General features: G+C 43.1%; 1 protein-coding gene across 4 annotated transcripts in view; it reads right to left on the bottom strand.

The window, feature by feature from the left end:
• PRUNE2 (prune homolog 2) overlaps positions 1–17,399 on the bottom strand; it is a 204,592-nt gene that overhangs the window by 154,705 nt on the left and 32,488 nt on the right. For all 4 annotated transcript variants that reach the window (XM_019555153.1, XM_019555152.1, XM_019555151.1 and 1 more), the window contains exons 2-3: positions 4,346–4,450; positions 3,036–3,238 (exon numbers count right to left, since the gene is read on the bottom strand). In XM_019555153.1, the coding sequence (XP_019410698.1) occupies positions 3,036–3,238; positions 4,346–4,450 (308 nt within the window). The remainder of the gene's footprint in view (positions 1–3,035; positions 3,239–4,345; positions 4,451–17,399) is intronic.

Below are 17,399 nucleotides of genomic sequence, written 5' to 3' on the forward strand. Positions count from 1 at the left end.
CTTTAGGAAACAAGGAGCCAAAGGGGCACAGATACAAAATAAAATATAGTGGATAGTTTCTGCTCTGTGAAATGATACAATAAGTTGTCTGAGGTGGTTGAAGACTCAACTGTTATGAATTTTAAAGGTGGGGTTTAATATAAAACTTTCTATTTGCAGTTTAGAAGGCTTCCCACATTTTTCTCCCAATTATTTGATTGGTAAACACAGGAGTTTGGGGTACTGGGCTCATCTACATGTGCAATTCCAGTGCCTGAATAAACTGTGGAGCTTAATGCCCCGCAGTTAATTGCTCCCAGGCATGCCATTTGAACATGTGCCTGGGAGCAATAAAGTCTGAAATAATAAGTTCCCCAGTTTATTCAGGCTCAGTACATGGAACCTGGGCAGAGCAGACCCAGCTAGCAGCTAGCAGAAGGTCCAGGGGGTCAGCTTGCCAGGCCGAGTTGCTCCCCTCGCTCAACGTGCTGCAGAGAAGCTGGCTGGGGCACAAAGCAGCTTCAGTGTGGGGCTAGCAGGCAGGCAGCCCCTGCAACAAAGCACTCTCATGCCCCAGCCAGCTGGGGTAGCATCTACACATGCGCTGGTATGGAGTTTTTTATTCTGCCTAATAGGGGTTCACCTGTGGACACCAAGACATTTACTGCACAGCTAATTAGTCAACTGCACAGTAAACATCTCGTAGTTACATTCACTGTGAGGCTCTTTTTCTCTCTTAAAACAGGCACAGTCCTGCCTATCTTAAAGTAAGAGGCAAAATGAATTGGAGGGAAAAAAAAAGATGTTGGCATTAAATGACATTCTTCTCCCTGCATGAGAGACATATTTCTCTTCTGACACTGGTTACGTCAAAGTAAGGGATCAGAGAAATATTAGAGCCCTGTTTCTGACTTAAGGAGAATTTCCTTATCACAGGAATGCAGCCTTCATGAAATAATTCATAAAACCTGATATACAGGGCAGTCTGGGGAATGAAGTGATTCCAGGCAGCATGTGGCTCCCAAGTAGCTGAAGCCAGTGTTATGACTTAAACAGGCACCCCAGGAGATACCAAGCATTGCTGAATTGGGAGGACATAAATATGACCTATGGCACTATAGCCTACCCTTGGACAGGTCCTACAGTCTCCAAAATGAAGTACAGAATATCAATCTCTGAATTTAAATCGAACCAGCAGAATGAGGGAGAGCACTCGGTGTTATAGAATGGCCACATTTTGGATGAGACATAACGCCCATCTCTTGATTCCTCATAATTTAGTAATCCAGGGCACTTTGTTTTGGAAAAAAAACCAAAACTAATGCCTTGGCCTATTTGGATAGTTTGGCCTGCAACCGCAACTGGATACAGAACTCCTTTTCACTTACTATCTCAGCAAACTATGCAGTCTTACTGAAATAGCATTACCCCAGAGCTGGGTTAACTGACAACTAGGAGAGGGTAAAAAGGTATGAATTTAGACTGGAAAGGTTTAGACGGGATATCAGAAAAAACCTTTCACTGCTATAACAGTGAGGCAGTAGAACAGGCTGCCTAGGAATGTTGTGGAATCTCCATCATCGGAGGCATTCATGTAGAGGCTGGAAAAACACTGGTCAGGGATGATGTAGAAGCACCTATGCCCATGCTTTACTATGGGTATTTCCCATGATTTTGTGCTTTGCTGATTGACACATGGGGCAGGGAAGGAATTTTTCCCCCTTTCTGTTGCTACATGAGGGAGTTGCCATCCCTGGCAGTATTGGGTGTTGGCTGCAACCAATGCAGGGGATTTTTGACTGCACTGCATGACCTGCTTGCTACTGATATTAAAGAAAACTTTGGGGCAACACATCCAATTTGAATAGCATCTCAAATGAGATCTGTTAAGACATGAGGCACTTTTAACAAAAAGATACAATACAATTCTTATATACAACATATGCCTTTTCCCCTCAAATCAGCCCTCTAAAATTGGGGTATGCATATTAAGCAGGGAAGCTGATTTTTTTGCCTGATGTTGGAAGCACCTTGGTTTGATTCCTGCTCTGAAATTCAGCAGCTGTAGAATTACTGTTCAGGCAGCTGAGAGAGTTGTGTGACTTACCAACTCATTGGTCTTCACTCTACAGGTATTAAAAACTCTCTCTCCTTTTTAATGGTTTTGATATTCCACAGATCAAGCTAATCATTCTAGGGCAATTGTGCTGATTGCTGGCTGTTCCTGGTTTCTCTGTTTCACAACCTCTTTATCTCAGTCTCAAGCTCCTTAGCTCAAACTCTTTAGCCCTTTTCAGAATCATAGGGCATCTTTACACATGCTCCAGGGGTGGAGGGAAGGGATGCTTTATTTAGAGGGGCTCTCAGGAGCTGCTCTAATTAAAGCGCCTGCAGCACCTCATGTATTCAGCATCACATGCTTCAAAATGATGGCAGGGGTGCTTTAACTAAACCTCATTTGACAAGCTTTAGTCAAAATGCCTTTGTCGCCATTTTGAAGCACAGGAACACTGAATACATATGATGCCAAGGCTGCTGGAGCATGCTAATTAGCACACTCCAGCAGACTCGATTACTCATGTCTGCTTTGACACACTAATTACAATGCATCAGAGCAAGCATCCCTCATGTCTACAGGTACCTGTAGATCCACCCATGGAAACTAGTTTTCAGCAGCAGCTAGGGATTCAACTGTGGTTAGGCAGAAAGAGGAGGATGAGTCTGCTGAAGATTAGGCTCTGTCCCCGCTCTGTGCAGCCGTAACATCAAAAAAAATCATTTTTCTTCATTCTGTCTTTCCAAAACAAGGTGTATATGTTTTGCAGGGTGGTGTATATGTGAAAATACAGTAAAACTGTGTCAAAAAGATGGAACAAAGATGAGCAAGCTGATATGTACTGGTCACATATGAAAATAAAGCTGAACCCATTTGTGAATTGGACTCATATCATGAAAAAACCACAGTGTTTTTTAATCATGCAATCATAAAATACAACCTTTATAACAGCTGAAACCAGAGCTGGAAGAGCCATTTTATTGCACATAAAACAAAGTACCTTGTCAGCATGTTGCTGTTAACAAGTGTTAAAGACAATTTCCCTTCATCATTCAGCTGATGTAAGTTGATTTCATCTCGGAAGATGTGGAATGATTCTGGGATATTCAGCTCTTCCAGAATAAACCTTGTTTCTGTGTAGTAGCTAAATTCTCTTCTTGGTATATTCAGCACTGGCAAGCACAGAACATCAGGAGGACTGACCTGTAACAGGAGAACATGTATGCGTCACAGCAATGTTAAACAGTACTTGCCTCTCACCAGGGCCATGCATAACAGTCTGAGACAAGGAAAACGAGCCTGAATAGAAATTGTCCATTGTTTGTCTATTTTTTATTATTTTTATTTTTGCTCCAAATAAAGCTTTTTGCCAGTTCCTCCTTATATGTCTGTTGAGATATGGAGCAAATAGGATTGCAAAAAAAAATCTATATTTCCATTTTAACAAAATATTAGATTCATCAAAATGGTCTTCAAGGTGCACTAAACGTAAGTCAAATGCCTAAATCCCTGTCGTCTCCACTGAATATTCACCTTTCCATCTTAAACTGGTCTTGCAATGGACTCAGGAGATCTTGGTTCAAGTCTCACCTTGCCACAAATGTCTTTTGTAATTTCAGACAAACTCCTTGATTCCTCTGAGAGAAATGCTGATTCTATTGAAGTAAATGGGAAAAAAGTCTCACTGTCTTGACTAAAGCCAAAATTTCACACACTCTCTCTCAATAGGCTATTTATAAAATGAGAATAATACCTCCTTTCTCAACTATTTAGATGACAACCTCTCCAGAGGACTGACCAACTTTTACTATCTGCATACAGAATGTTTAGCACTATGGGATCCCCAGTGCAATTGTAACACAAGTAATACATAAACAATATTTATATGTCCTTAGCCTCCTGTGAATCACCTAGTCTAATAAAAACAGTTACATGAAGATTTGTTGTTTGCTTCAAAGGCCTTGGGGTGAAATCCATTCCTGTGCAGAGGGGTTTAAAGAAAATCTATGTACCACTTATATCACACCTCAGTGATGAATAGGCCATGTGCCGATACCTATACTGAATTAATGTCTTTGTTTATTTTTCATAATGGTCATAAGTTAGTCTATGTCAATTCATTATTTGGGGAGCCAGATAATCTATCTCATTACATTTGATAATGAAGTGATTCAATCTGCCTCCATCTAACTGGAAAGGAGATTTGACTTTGCCTGCAGTGAGGTCAGGGGGTGGGATCTTTTACTTGTATGTTTCGATTTGTTGAACATTCATGCATGTCAAACAAATAAATCAGAATCTCATTTTTACCTTATCTAGGAAGTAGGCATATGCTAAAGAAGAAATGAGGGAATCCAAGTCACAGGATTTACTCCCAAGAACAACGTGGACTTTCTCCAGGCGTTTACTCCGGTTCTGAAACAAACAGTATAAAATATGTTTAAAAGGGGCAGTGCAAAACAGGAGTGAATGAAGACATTTAACTACATTTTAAAATATATAGTTTCCTTAACTGTAAGCCAGACTTGCATTCCCTGTGCACCCAGAGCTCCCAGTGAGGTCAACAGGAGTTTGGGGTGAACAGGGGACCCAGGCTTAGGCTCAATAGACTAAGCTCATAGAAGACATATTGAAATCAGTGTTATAGGATAATAAGATAAACAGCTTTAGGTTAGGGACAGACATTCAAGAAGCCTGAGCCTAAATTGATTCAATGTTTGCAGGTTAGTCTAACCTGGCTAGGCTAAATCAGTTTGTAACCAGACAGACATTCTCTGTGAACTCCTCAGAAATTCAGGCACATGCCTGCAGTGGCTCAGGCTAAAAGCTGGGGGGGGTACTAGAGCAGCCCTCCCTTCCCTTTTAGAGTGCTGAGCTGAGGGGGGTTGTGGCCGGGCCCCCAAAGGACCTCTGATTAGGGAGGTCTGCCTGTACCATCCCAGGCTTTTCCCTCATGGCTGCTCAAGGGGTGGGAGTATTGCCAGACCCCAGACCCCTGCTAGCACTCTGAGGCAAGAGGGGTGGGAGATGCAGTGCATGCATCTGCTGATGATACAGAGCTTTTCAATCTCCTTCCCTGTTCCTTTATACTGTCTGCAGCAAACTGACATGCAGGCAAGCCAGCAGGGGGCTGATACTAGGGGCTTTACCACTCCATCAGCAAAACAATAGCCTCTCTCCATTATTTCAAACTCTTCTTAAACTGACCTGTTGATTACCTGCAAAAAGCCCTAAGTGTTCACTGTTCTGTCTGCCTGTCCAGTGAAATTGGAGAGACACACAGACACTTCTTGGCATTAGCTAGTATGCCACATGCCTAGAGTCCACAGAGATGGGGTCCATGCTGTGGGAGATGGGTGGGAGGTGGGTTGGATTCCTGCATCAGCAGCAAGAGGCAAGTAGGGCAGGGGGAAGCAGGCAAATGCTGCTGTGTCTGTGGTCTCTACCAGAGCTCCAGCCAGGGAGCAGAGGGGAGGGGCCAGACCTGCTGTGGAACAGAAAGCCCCGCCCACCACAGAGAGCATGCCAGGATGCTGCGGGTATCTGGTTAATATTAAACCAGCAAAAGGTCTGGGAGAGACATTGCATAGACTGGTTTGACCCAGATCAGTTAAGTCTGATACTAAATTCAGCCAGGTTTATCTCAAACTAGTTTCAGCCATTTTCAAACTAGTTTATGTGCACTAAACATTCATTCTGTTGCAAGTTTAAACCAGTTTCTGATTACTTAAACCAGTTTATGTTTAACATCTGTCCCTAACCTTAGAGGTAAGTAGAGTACTGCTGAAAAGAGTCCACAGACTAGTGAAGAAAATGGTGGTAGGATACTGGGGGTAAAGATCCACTCAACAAAGTTTGCATCCCATAGCAAGTTCTGGCACAGGATGTAGGCATGAGCCTAATCCTACAGAAAGCTAAGCACAACCATGTATGTTGCGGAGTACCTTTGATTCCCATCGACATCAGAGAGAATTAAGGATGTTCATTGTTTTGTACAACTGAGTCTCCTCAAAACCACAGACAGGGAAATGCCAGGCAAGCAGTATTAATGCAGAGCACCTCAGAAAGATCTATGCACAGTTCAGAAAGCCACACACACACATGCATATGTGCATACCCACATGTGCACACACACACATGCACACACGTGGGAGATGACCTGGGATTGTCCTTTTTTTGGGAACATATCATTAATGAAACACTAACTGTACAGAAATGTTCCAGTCTACTTCTTTTAATGAGCCATGGCTCTTAATTTGGGAAGCAAATCTGACTGACGCTAATGTAGGTATCTAACGTCCAAACATGTACAATTAAACAGATTGTCTCTTTCCCTGTCTGAAGGCTGAAGTGCATTTTGTTATTTTGAATTAATTTTCTTCAATGTATCAAGTTAAATTTAATTTTCCCATAAAGGGCTATAATTAGTTTATAACTTGCCTCAATAATTATAAACATGTTAATAAAAAGATAGAAGTGTCTAATCTCTCTACCTGGATAAAAGAGGAACTGTTCGCTTTTTCTTTTATTATGTAGAACACAGTCACTCAAAATACCTTTGGGAAATAAAAGCAGGACAAATGTTCTGCATTCCATACCACTGGGGAGGAAACTACATTAACCACAGCTTTCTGAAGAGTAGTGTTGCAAAACTGGCTGGGTCAGATACCTATAACTTATTAAATATCCATCTTTATCAGCATCAGGATTTCTCTATTTCAGTATTTTTAGTCAATTCCCTTTTCCAAACTGTCTTTGAACAATGTTGATGTAGAACTGGCAAGCTACACCAATTTTACTCCATTTTAGAGGCAAAATAAAGTGCTCTCAAACTCATAGTTGTCATATATAGCAAGATGTTTTCATTTAGTTTCTTCATAAGTGTAGGTACTTGGTTTGCTTCTGTGGCTTTCATATTTTCCATGTAAAAAACAGAAGATAGAATCAACTGTACCAAATGAACAGATAGCCCCATCACCTCTACAAATTCAATATGACCAGTAGTATCTGAAATTGCTAGCCATCCACTACTTATACCTATATACCTATTTTCCAGTGAATACATGTTCATTGACCCCCAAAAAACCACTTCTAAGGGTACTAGCAAGCAATTCCAGTGGCACTCCTAGCAGAAATACTAAAGCTTAAACAGGCATCAAGCCTAAATTCCAGCAACAACTTCATCTGTTCATTACTCAGTTATTATGATGTTCTCTTAAAAGAGAAAAAAATCCATTGCCAGCATTGGCAATTTGGCATCTTTCCTGATTACTAAAATCCATGCATTTATTTTTAAAATACCCATGTTCTTTTTCTTATTGCAAAACCACTGCTAGGGAGATATTCTGCTGTTCCAAAAGCAGAGAAAATGGATTGAGGAGCTGAAGTAAGAACCTAACTGTAGCAGCTGGCAATATTCCTGCTTCTTGTCATTGTATAAAAGCAGGAAAAGAACTCAAGTTTCTAAAACAACTTCGGTTTTAATTATATGCCCATGTTTACAACTCTATTTTTTTTAATATCTATAAATCTCTCTTCTTGGTCCCCTCCCCATCACGATTGACATGGAAGTGTGATGTAATAAACTGGAAACCAAGGTATAACATATTTGTGAATACAGCCTGTGATCTGATCAGAGAAGTAAAATTGCTGATCTGCATGTGATGAATATTAGCAGACCTGGACTAACATTTCAGAAAAAGACAAGGTTAGAAGGCCAAAATTATTTGCAAACCTGGGTTAATTTTTTTGTATAGTTTTAAATGAAAAAGAACAGAAAAATGGGCAAACAATGTTTAAATCCAATTAATTTTTAAATGAAGAGTTTTGATTTTTTTATTTTGAAGCAATAGTTTTACTTCAGAATTATCCTATGCTTAAGGGCTAAAATAGCGTTTTAAAGGAGTAATTAGGCCTTCTCAATCTTCCAGGGATCAGTAAGCCTTAGGGAAAGATATAATAACACATAAACAGCTCATTTTTCTAATATGTTTCCTCCTAATAGTTTTTATTTTAAAAATAAAATATTTGTTTTAAGAAGGCTCTTCAACTAGTGGTTATTAGTCGAATAACACTGTCGCTCTTTAGACCTTGAATCTTAGCACACTGGAGTCAGGCACTAAAGCTCCCATCTCGTCCCTGCAGTCTAACAGGTGCATGAATGAAGGAATGACTATTGTGACATCCACTGACACCTCAACTAGCACAACCCAACAGGGAAGGAGGTTATGATATGTTGTTCTTCCAAGCTAACACCTATTTGTTCCCACCAGAACATGTGAGAATATGGGAGAAAATTTGAGCTCTGAACCGTGTCCATCAGGTACAATACCTGCCACAGCTACACTTGGGATAAGGGCAAATTTCACACCACCCATTGCTAAGGATTCACGTAAAGATACACTAGTGAAAATCCCCCTTCATTCCCACAGCTCTGTGAGTTTGACCTTAAATTCTTTGATAATGAAATGTTTCTAATTAAAATACAGGCACTGTCATGTCAGTATATCACCAGGTGAAACAAAGAACCTGCATAAATAACTAAATAAATATCCTGTGATTCTCCTGGCACCCAAAACTATTAAATGTAAAAGAGTGTAAAAATGTAATTTCATTAATGTTGTTATTTGTTTACCATTTGCACTTTGAACAAAAAGGAGAAGCCAATACATTTTTTCCTGTTTTTAGTGAGTTTCTAGACACTTTAACTTCCAGGTGCTCATGCTTTAAAAAATGCTGATATTGTTTAAAACACCGCTGTTACTTGTTTTTATCTTTTAAATAAGTTCCATTAAGTATTTTTGAATTATTCAAACATTTTTAATTGTCGTAAGTTTGCGCAAAGCTGTTTCCCTTTATTTACATGTGAATTTACTTATTAGTGAATTAGTATCACATGTGATCAGAAAATGTTTCTTTAAAAGCACATTTGTTATAAAGATCTTTTAATATTATTTCATAGTTTTAAGGCCATAAGGAGCCATTAGATCATCTATGCACATATAATGCACTTTTTGCATTATATATGCCATTCACAGGCACTGGGCATCAGTTACCACATACCTGTACTTTGTTTTTTTAAAGCACGAAAGACAATGACACTGAGAGGAAAGTGAAGCTCCTAGCTTGTTTCCTCAAACTAAACATTTGTTAAAAGGAAAATGTTTCAGCATTTACAAAAATGTTGTAAAGAGTCACTTTGCATTACCTGAACTATGCAGAATCAAACAAATATTAATTAATATTACAGTGATATCATAATAAATGTTATTTTAGAAGAATAAAAGTTCTGCCTGGCAATACTTCCTCTAGAATTTACAAAAACTCATATAACACAATAAATCATTAAAAAAAACCTAATAGTCGTTAATTTTAATCAAAAGGTATGTCTTAATTTAAAAATACATCCATTAGGTAAAGACTCTTTCACATAAGCAGCAGCATTGATTTTGAACACCGCTTACCAAGGTACCTCTGCAAGCTTGCAGAAGTGCTTTAGCTACCTTGTCCCTACCGGACTCAAGAAAATCATCAGAGCTAACAAATAGTACCATCCCCTCAGGAAATTTGCTGCATAGCAAACCAGGAGTTTAAATTATATCCTAGACATATGCCTAATTGAAAATGAAGTAAATATAATGATTAGGAATGGCTTAGGAATATTGCATCTACATTTGTACATGGGCATGGACCAGGTTACCTTTCAGGTTCCTTTGAGGTCTGTGATTGTATGACTAGACCCCTTGGATTAAAGTGCGTGTATGTTCAGCAGTAGGGCTATCTGTACAGTAAAGAGAGAGTGACTTGCACATAGGCCATGAAATAAGCCAAGGGTAAAGTTGGAACTGAACCTGTGTCCCAAGTTAATGCCTCATCCTCTGAATCATCCTTCCTCTTTGTTCCAGCAACTATTTAAATATCTCAATATTTAACTACATTATAGAACATATTACTTAACAACCAGCTTCAAACCTCTACTAACAGTAATTAATCCTTCCTGTCTTTAGCATCACTGCTTCTTGAGGCATTATTGGATGCTATCTTTATAGTAAGCTTTCATAATTGAATATATATATTTCCCAGATAGCAAGCTAGAAATGCCCACACCTCAAAAAATACAGGACATAGGCCGGTACCAACAGCAATGAGTTTACCCATCATAAGCCTGTCATTTTGTCTACACACAACCATTTCATTATCAATGTTATTCACTAGTTAGTGTACATTTAGTACTGTCTGTTACATGTATTATCAGACCCTCTTAAAATATCTGCAGTTCTGTCTGGAGGAGATTACAGACAATATAAACGTCAGTATTGCTACAATTAACAAACATTTTCCTTTAGCTGAGTGTGTTTCAGAGCCAAAGTTCCAGGATTTTTTCTCCCAATACTGCATGTGTGCAATTTAGCTGGTGATCAGCTGTTTTTAACCTTGGATCTATTACACTGCGGATTCAGTATTTGAAGCAAAGTCTCTAAAAGGCAGTGATTCCTGTCTCAGCTAAGCATGACTAACGGAGTGCAACATCATCCGCTGGTAAAATAAATTCTTGACAGATGATAAGTCATCAAATATAGTTTCAAAAGCAACCAGCATTTTCATAGTAAGCTATTGTATGGCAGTTTCAAGAAAAAAGATATTAATAGGCCATTAACAGCTGACAAACAAAATGGTTCTGATAAGTTTGAAATTCTAGTAAGAAGAATATTTGAAAAATGCAGAAAACAGGTTTTAAAAGCTACATTTTCTATTGACTACAATTTGAAAAATGTAGCAATTAGAGCTCTGAAATATAATTCTTCTTTGAGACTAATCCTGTCATATATCCTTGATAAAGTAAACAGTGCACAAAATAATAGTGGACCCTGAGGCAATTACATGCTACATCCATAGTATATTGTACACAAACAGATGCTATCCCTTTACAGTACTGCCATCAAATAATAGTGTTTGTTCACAGCTTCAGAATTATGCCATACCTATATTACAGTCTGGCCGTGGTGACAAAATTTATTTGAGAAATCTAATTGGGCCCTGCCTCTCCAGTGCAATTGTCTCTCTGGTCAGCAGTGGCTCTTCTTTGTCAACAACCACATGATGCCAGCAGCCCCTGTTCACTTTCTTGCTAGTCTCTTGCTGTGACTTAGATTCCTGGTTTCCTTTTTTAGGTGATACCATATTTCATGGTGAATAACTCTAGGTCTGAACCCTAACAAATTACCCTTAAATTTCCACCTTGATAATTATCTGGGCTCCAGGGAAGTTGGATCGGGCCCCTGGGAGCTGGGGCAGCACCCAACCCGATAGCAGCCCACCTGGCCAGGCCCGGGGAGTGCTGCCATCAGAGGGAAGGACTGGAGCCCCCCCACAGCTCAGGGACTGCCCAGCTTACTGGTAGCTTGACCCCTGGCCAGGGGGGCACAGGCAGGTTCCACTGAAAGCAGGATTGGGCCCCTTACTGCTTCTGCCTTCAGCAGGATGCCTGGGGCCACTTGGGAAGGGGCTGCCTCTCCCCATGGGCCATGCAGCCAGGGGGGAGGCTAGGTTATTGGGCAGGGCTGGCCTCCCCCCCATCCCTGCCCAACACCCCACACTGTCCATGGGGCGAGACAGCCCATTCCTGGGTAATGCCAGATGTCTTCCTGGCCACCTGAGCCTGCTGAAGGCAGATCCACCAAGGGGCCTGATTCTACTGTCTGTGGAGTCTGCCCACACCCCACCAGCCACAGGTTGAGCTGCTAGTGGGCCAAGCTACTCCTGAGCTGCAAGGGACCCTGGTCCTTCCCTCCGCAGTGGTGGTGCCTCCCAAGCCCAGCTGTGGGGCTGCCAGCAGGCTGGGTGCTGCCCCAGGTCTCAGGGACCCAATCCAACATCCCCAGAGCACACCAGCATGTGAGGGCCCAATCACTTTTTTTGTGACAAAGTTCAAAGCAAAGATTGACTTATACACCAGATATATAAAAAGACCCTAACTTTCTTGATAAAAAATTTGAGGTTGACTTATACACTGTGTCAAGTTATACACTATGAAGTACAGTAAGTGCATAATGCCCAGAGTCCCTGGAGAGTCCTCACAACCTACTTAAAACTGAGACGGTATCTTTTCCTCCTTCCTTGATGTCTGCTTCTGTCTTTGCCAGGCATGCTCTCTTCTCTGAAAGTGCTCTAAGCCCTGCTCTCTTCTCTGAAAGTGCTCTAAACCCTAGCATTTGTTTCTCCAGCTTTTAATCTCTTGGCTTTAACTCTTCTGAATGATTATTTCACTAGTTACATCTTCTCTCTAGTGCCAGTATCTCAATCCCACCACAGAGATGCAACAAGGCAGTTCTTCTCCCTGGCCAGCAGCGATCCATACAGCTGCAGTTAGGTTACCAGCAGTGGCAGTGATGGCTGGGCACAACAGCAATCTTTCTGCCTATGGCAGGGCACTGTGGTGTCTGCTACTTTAAGGACTGGGTCAGGCATCCAGAAGGTGCCTGATGGCAGCAGCCATTTTGAGAACCTAGTATATAAAGGCTGCAGTCTGTTGCTGCCAACCTAAGCAGAAATGTTGCCTAGCTGAGCTGCAGCAGGAACAACCCTGGGGGTAAGGGCAAGAGCTTATGGGAGTGGATAGGAGGCTCTTAGTCCTAGGCATGACCTAAAACTGCACCCTGCTGTGGATGGGTGGCCTCCTGGGGCTCCTGGTGGCATGGGAGCTCCCAGGAAATGCTAGACCAATTACCACCCCAATGAAAGGTGAGTAGGGGCACCTTAACCCCAGCCCCCACATCCCAGTAGGTAGCAAGGAGGTCAGCAGGACCAAACGGGGTTCAAAGGAGGGGGGCAAGGTCCCCAGAGCAAATGAGGGGCAAGGAGCCCAGAGTTTGGGAAGAGGCGTGGAGCCTAGCAAGGGGTGTAGAGCCTAGTGAGAGTCAAGGAGCCCAGAGACTCTGTGTGTGGGGCAAGAAGCCCAGTATGAGTGAGGGGCATGGAGCCCAATGAGAGAGGTTGGAGTTAGGGACCAGGATATGGTTACAACATGTGGATGCCATCTGTGAGGCTTGGGTTGCAGTGTAGGGGAGGAATGCTGCCGCAGATAGCAACCCCTGGCATCGGGGCAGTAATGGGCAGTCTCCCACATTATACCAATGGTTTATAGAAACAACAAAGTCGTGGCAGGAGAAACTGGGCAGATTGCCCATAGAAACAGGTGGGCAGGCTGGAATGAGATCAAGCCCCAGGGTGTCCCCTGTTACACTGCTCTTCCTGCCAACAAACAGAGAGCCAGGCCTGGTCTCCTGGTCATCCCTCTTAACCCCTTAGGACTTGCTGTTTCACAACAGAGAAGACATGCTTCATTGAAGATACTTCTTCTGTCTCTACACACAAATCCAGTCAACAAATCCTAAGGCTGGCCAAGTAACTAGAAGAAAAATGTACAGGTCAAGTATGAGACTTCCTGTTCCACCTCAGAAAAACTCCCAAGGGGGTAGAGCTCCTTTTTGCACATGTAGCCCAGATTCAGGGTTTAATAGCTCTGAGAACATAAAGACATCCCAGGTGAATTTGAGCTTCTAAATTAAATTCTCTTCCTCTACATCAAACCTACAGATTTCTGCTATGATCAATGAGTTTCTATTTGGCTCTGTAAAAGGTACATTCTGTACAACATATCACATTTTGTAACGTATCTTGATATTCTGGGTGTGTGACATGAAATAAATTAAAGTTATTAGGCCATATTCACTTTTGGTGTAAATCAGTATAGTGCCATTGAAGTCAGAGGAACAACACTGGTGGAGCTGAGGATCAGGTTTATCTTATTCAACAGATGTACATTAAATGCTAAACTCTTCCTGCAATCTGGTACTTAAATTGAACCTGTATTGTACTTACTATAAAGTACTTCTCCTTTCTACGCAGTTTGTTTTCAAGGAATAACATTACTATGGGACTAATATCATTAGACAATTCTGGTAAGAGAGGCTTTTTTTCTTGGCTCTTATCTGCAGCAAGCAGCTGACTCGTTCATATGTACTATGGGCTATGTACACCTCGAATCAAATTTGTAGCAACTGCAGCTAATATATATTGGCACTGTGGATTATAATGTCAAAATAGCTCAATTACACACAAGATTTCTTTTTCCTTTCTCATAATACAAGGTTAAAATGCTCTTACATATAAAGGAATGTTTAAACTGGCCTGCCCTGGTATTAAAAAGAAAATCCTATATTATATTTATATTTACAATCACAAAACCAGTACTTTTGCCCACACCCTTTTCATCCTACCTCCACACAAAAACAGAGGTATATATATTTTCATTCGCATTGCCCCAAGCCTGATCTGTTCTGTGGGTACATGGGGGACCTTGCCTGCAATGGACATCTGCACTTCTGCTACATGGAAAAGGGACATGATTTCAGGAGCTCTTCAGTGAGTACACAGAAGGCAGGTTGGTGGGGGTTTTCTGCATGAGGAAAGAGGCACGTGCATGGCTGATAGAAAATATACTGCATTGTTACTAGCCACAGACAGCCATGTGATGGCAAAAGATGTGTCAGTGAAAGCTGTTCCAGCTCTGATGCTGAAGTAGGGATCCTGAAGGAGTTCTGCTGCTGCTGCGTGACTGGTCAGACTGAATTTTGCTTCTCTAGTGATCCTTGGAACGCAATCTGGCAGGTTGGCCTGGGAACAGACTCCAAAGATCTACCCCAGACAGGCTGAGACTTGAAACCATTTTTATAAAGAGGTTTAGGTAATTATTGAATGGCTACTGAAGGCTCTTTCTGATCTTCATCTGCATAGGTACAACTTCTCAGCAGTCATGTCAGACTATATTCTGATTTTGTCTCAGAATGGCAGCCACTATGATATCCCCACTGACCTGAGGGCTTTTAAGTTGATTATCTTTTTTCCTCTTATGCTTGTGTTGTTACAGAAATGGCTGAGAGCCAAGATCAAGCTAATTTAATATTTTATGCAAAGATCAAGTTAGCTTAATATTTCATAACTTCTTTTGCTAGAGGACTCTATCCTGGCAATAGAATTTGATGACTTGAAAGGTTATTTCCTTCTGCCACAGGAGGAAGGTAGGAAGGACTTTTTGACCTTTAGCTATTTTATTCAGGAGCTTGAGGTACAAAAAGTTGGCCCCTCTGGGGTTCAGGTCCAATATACAAAGCAAAGACAAACAAATTACCATCGAACCAAGAGTACCATGCCATTATATTCATAACATCACACCGTGACAGACACCTTCACTGTATTACACGTTGTGCCTAACATGCAGTTATGCGGACGGGACACTGGCTACACGGTCGTACAGATCAAAGCCCTCTGTAAACAAACGGTTCCTACCCTGCTCTATCCAATCATACACATAACAAAACCTTCAACTTCCCACACAAAGAAAAACAATCTGGTAAGGACCCAGGGCGTAGCATGAGCATGGAGTTGCAGTCTGCCACTGAGCCTACCCGATCACCCAGACTAGTCATGATATCAGAGCACGTATTGAAGACAGCCATCCTCCACAAGGCACAGTGCTCCCTCAAGGACCCAGCATGCCTCAAAGGTGGGCACTGCCCACAAGAACACAGTGTGCTCTAACTCCAGCAAGAGGTGTGCCCACACCAGGAAGCCGAAAAATGCAGGGCATCATCTGAGCTGGTCCCAGCAAGCCGGTTGCAGCGGCTCTTGAGACCAGCTATCTTGGCCTGACCCAATAGAAAGTTGGCCTGGAAGACAGCACCCCACTCAGCCACCCAATATGGGTAGAAGCACACGTAGGTGTTCTCTGAGAGGCTCCTGCCCAGCACCCACAGCGGTCACTCAAGAGTGATAAAGAGTGGCCACAGGTGGGGACAATTGAGGAAAGCATGAAAGAGATTCTTCTCAATGCCCCTGGGGCAGAAGGGGCAGGCCATCAAGGCATCTGAGTCAAAGTGGGACACAATGGGCTTGCAGGTGGAAGGCAGCCACCTTACTCGCCAGACTGACCAGGCTCTGGCCCCCCTCAGTGACAGGTAGGTAAAGGATGGCTCGTGGGAGCCACTAGTGCCAATCCCAGAAAAAATCTACAAGGAGACACTGGAGCCTCTTGAGTAGGTCCCCTGGCAGGTCGAGTACAATGCACTGGTGCCACAGGGTCACTACCACCAGGTTGTTGGCAATGAGGACACATCCACAGTAGGAGAGGCTCGGTAGGAACCAACACCACTGTTGCAGGCAGGCCTCCACCCCCTCCTCAAGGCTGTTGCACTTGCAGTCCATGAAGGTTGGTGGCCCCAGAAACATGCCCAGGACCTTGAGGCCCTCACAGCACCAGGTGAGGCCCCCAGCAAATCTGGTGGGGGGATCTTTCTGATCCATTCACCAAGCAGCAGGGTATCACTCTTGGCCCAGTTGATATGGGCCAAGGAGGCATGTTCATAGGCTCACTGGCAGTCTGTCAGGGCCCACATGTCTTCCTGGGTACTAAGGAAGATGGTCACATCATCCGCATACACTGAGAGCTGGAATGGAGGGCCAATGGATGGGCCTGTGGCTGATGGCAAGGCCACACCACTCAGGTGGTGTCACAGTGCATGCAGCAGTGACTCAATGGCCAGGGCATAGAGCATGCCTGACCGGGGACAGTCCTGATGGATGCCACTACACATGGGGAACAGGGCACAGAGCACACTGTTCACCTTGAGCAGGCTGGAGGTGTCTTGATACAAGACCCAGAGGTCCCCAGTGAAAAGGAGCCTGAAGCCAAAGGCCTTCAGGGTCTGGAAGAGGTAGGCATGGCCCATCCAACTGAAGGCCTCCTGGTCCAGAGAGATGAGGCCAATGTCTAGGCCAAAGAGCTCACTGGCTGTGAGTAGGTTGCACAGCAGGAACAGGTTGTCTTGGATGGTCCTGCCTGGCAATCAGTAGCTCTGCTCAGGCCCAGTGACAGAGGCCATGACAGTGTAGAGGCGGGTCACCAGTACTTTGGCCAGAATCTTGTAGTCTGCACACAGCAGGGAAACTGGCCATCAATTCTTAATGCAGCCAAGGTCTCCCTTCTTGGGCAGCAGCATGAGCACTGCTTCATGGCAGCTAATCAGCAGGACCTTGTCAGCAAGGCTGTCCTGGAAAATTCACAGGAGGCAGGGGCCGAAAAGAGACCAGAAGGCCTTCACCTTCCTCTCTTTGTTCTTCTTCTTCCTAGTGGCAGGTGGCCCACCCTTCATAGGGGACGGGCCCACCCCCCCAGGGCCAGCCACCTCAGACAAGGCTGCAGTGGGGGGCAGCTGGGTGGAGGCCTGAGCCCCATCATCTGACAGGGCCTTGGCACCACAGTCACCTGCCACCCGTGGATGGAACAGGGGTGAAAGGAGGTCAGGAA

This window comes from Crocodylus porosus, unplaced genomic scaffold (genome assembly GCF_001723895.1).
Source record: "Crocodylus porosus isolate Cpor-Errol unplaced genomic scaffold, CroPor_comp1, whole genome shotgun sequence".
NCBI lineage: Eukaryota > Metazoa > Chordata > Crocodylia > Crocodylidae > Crocodylus > Crocodylus porosus.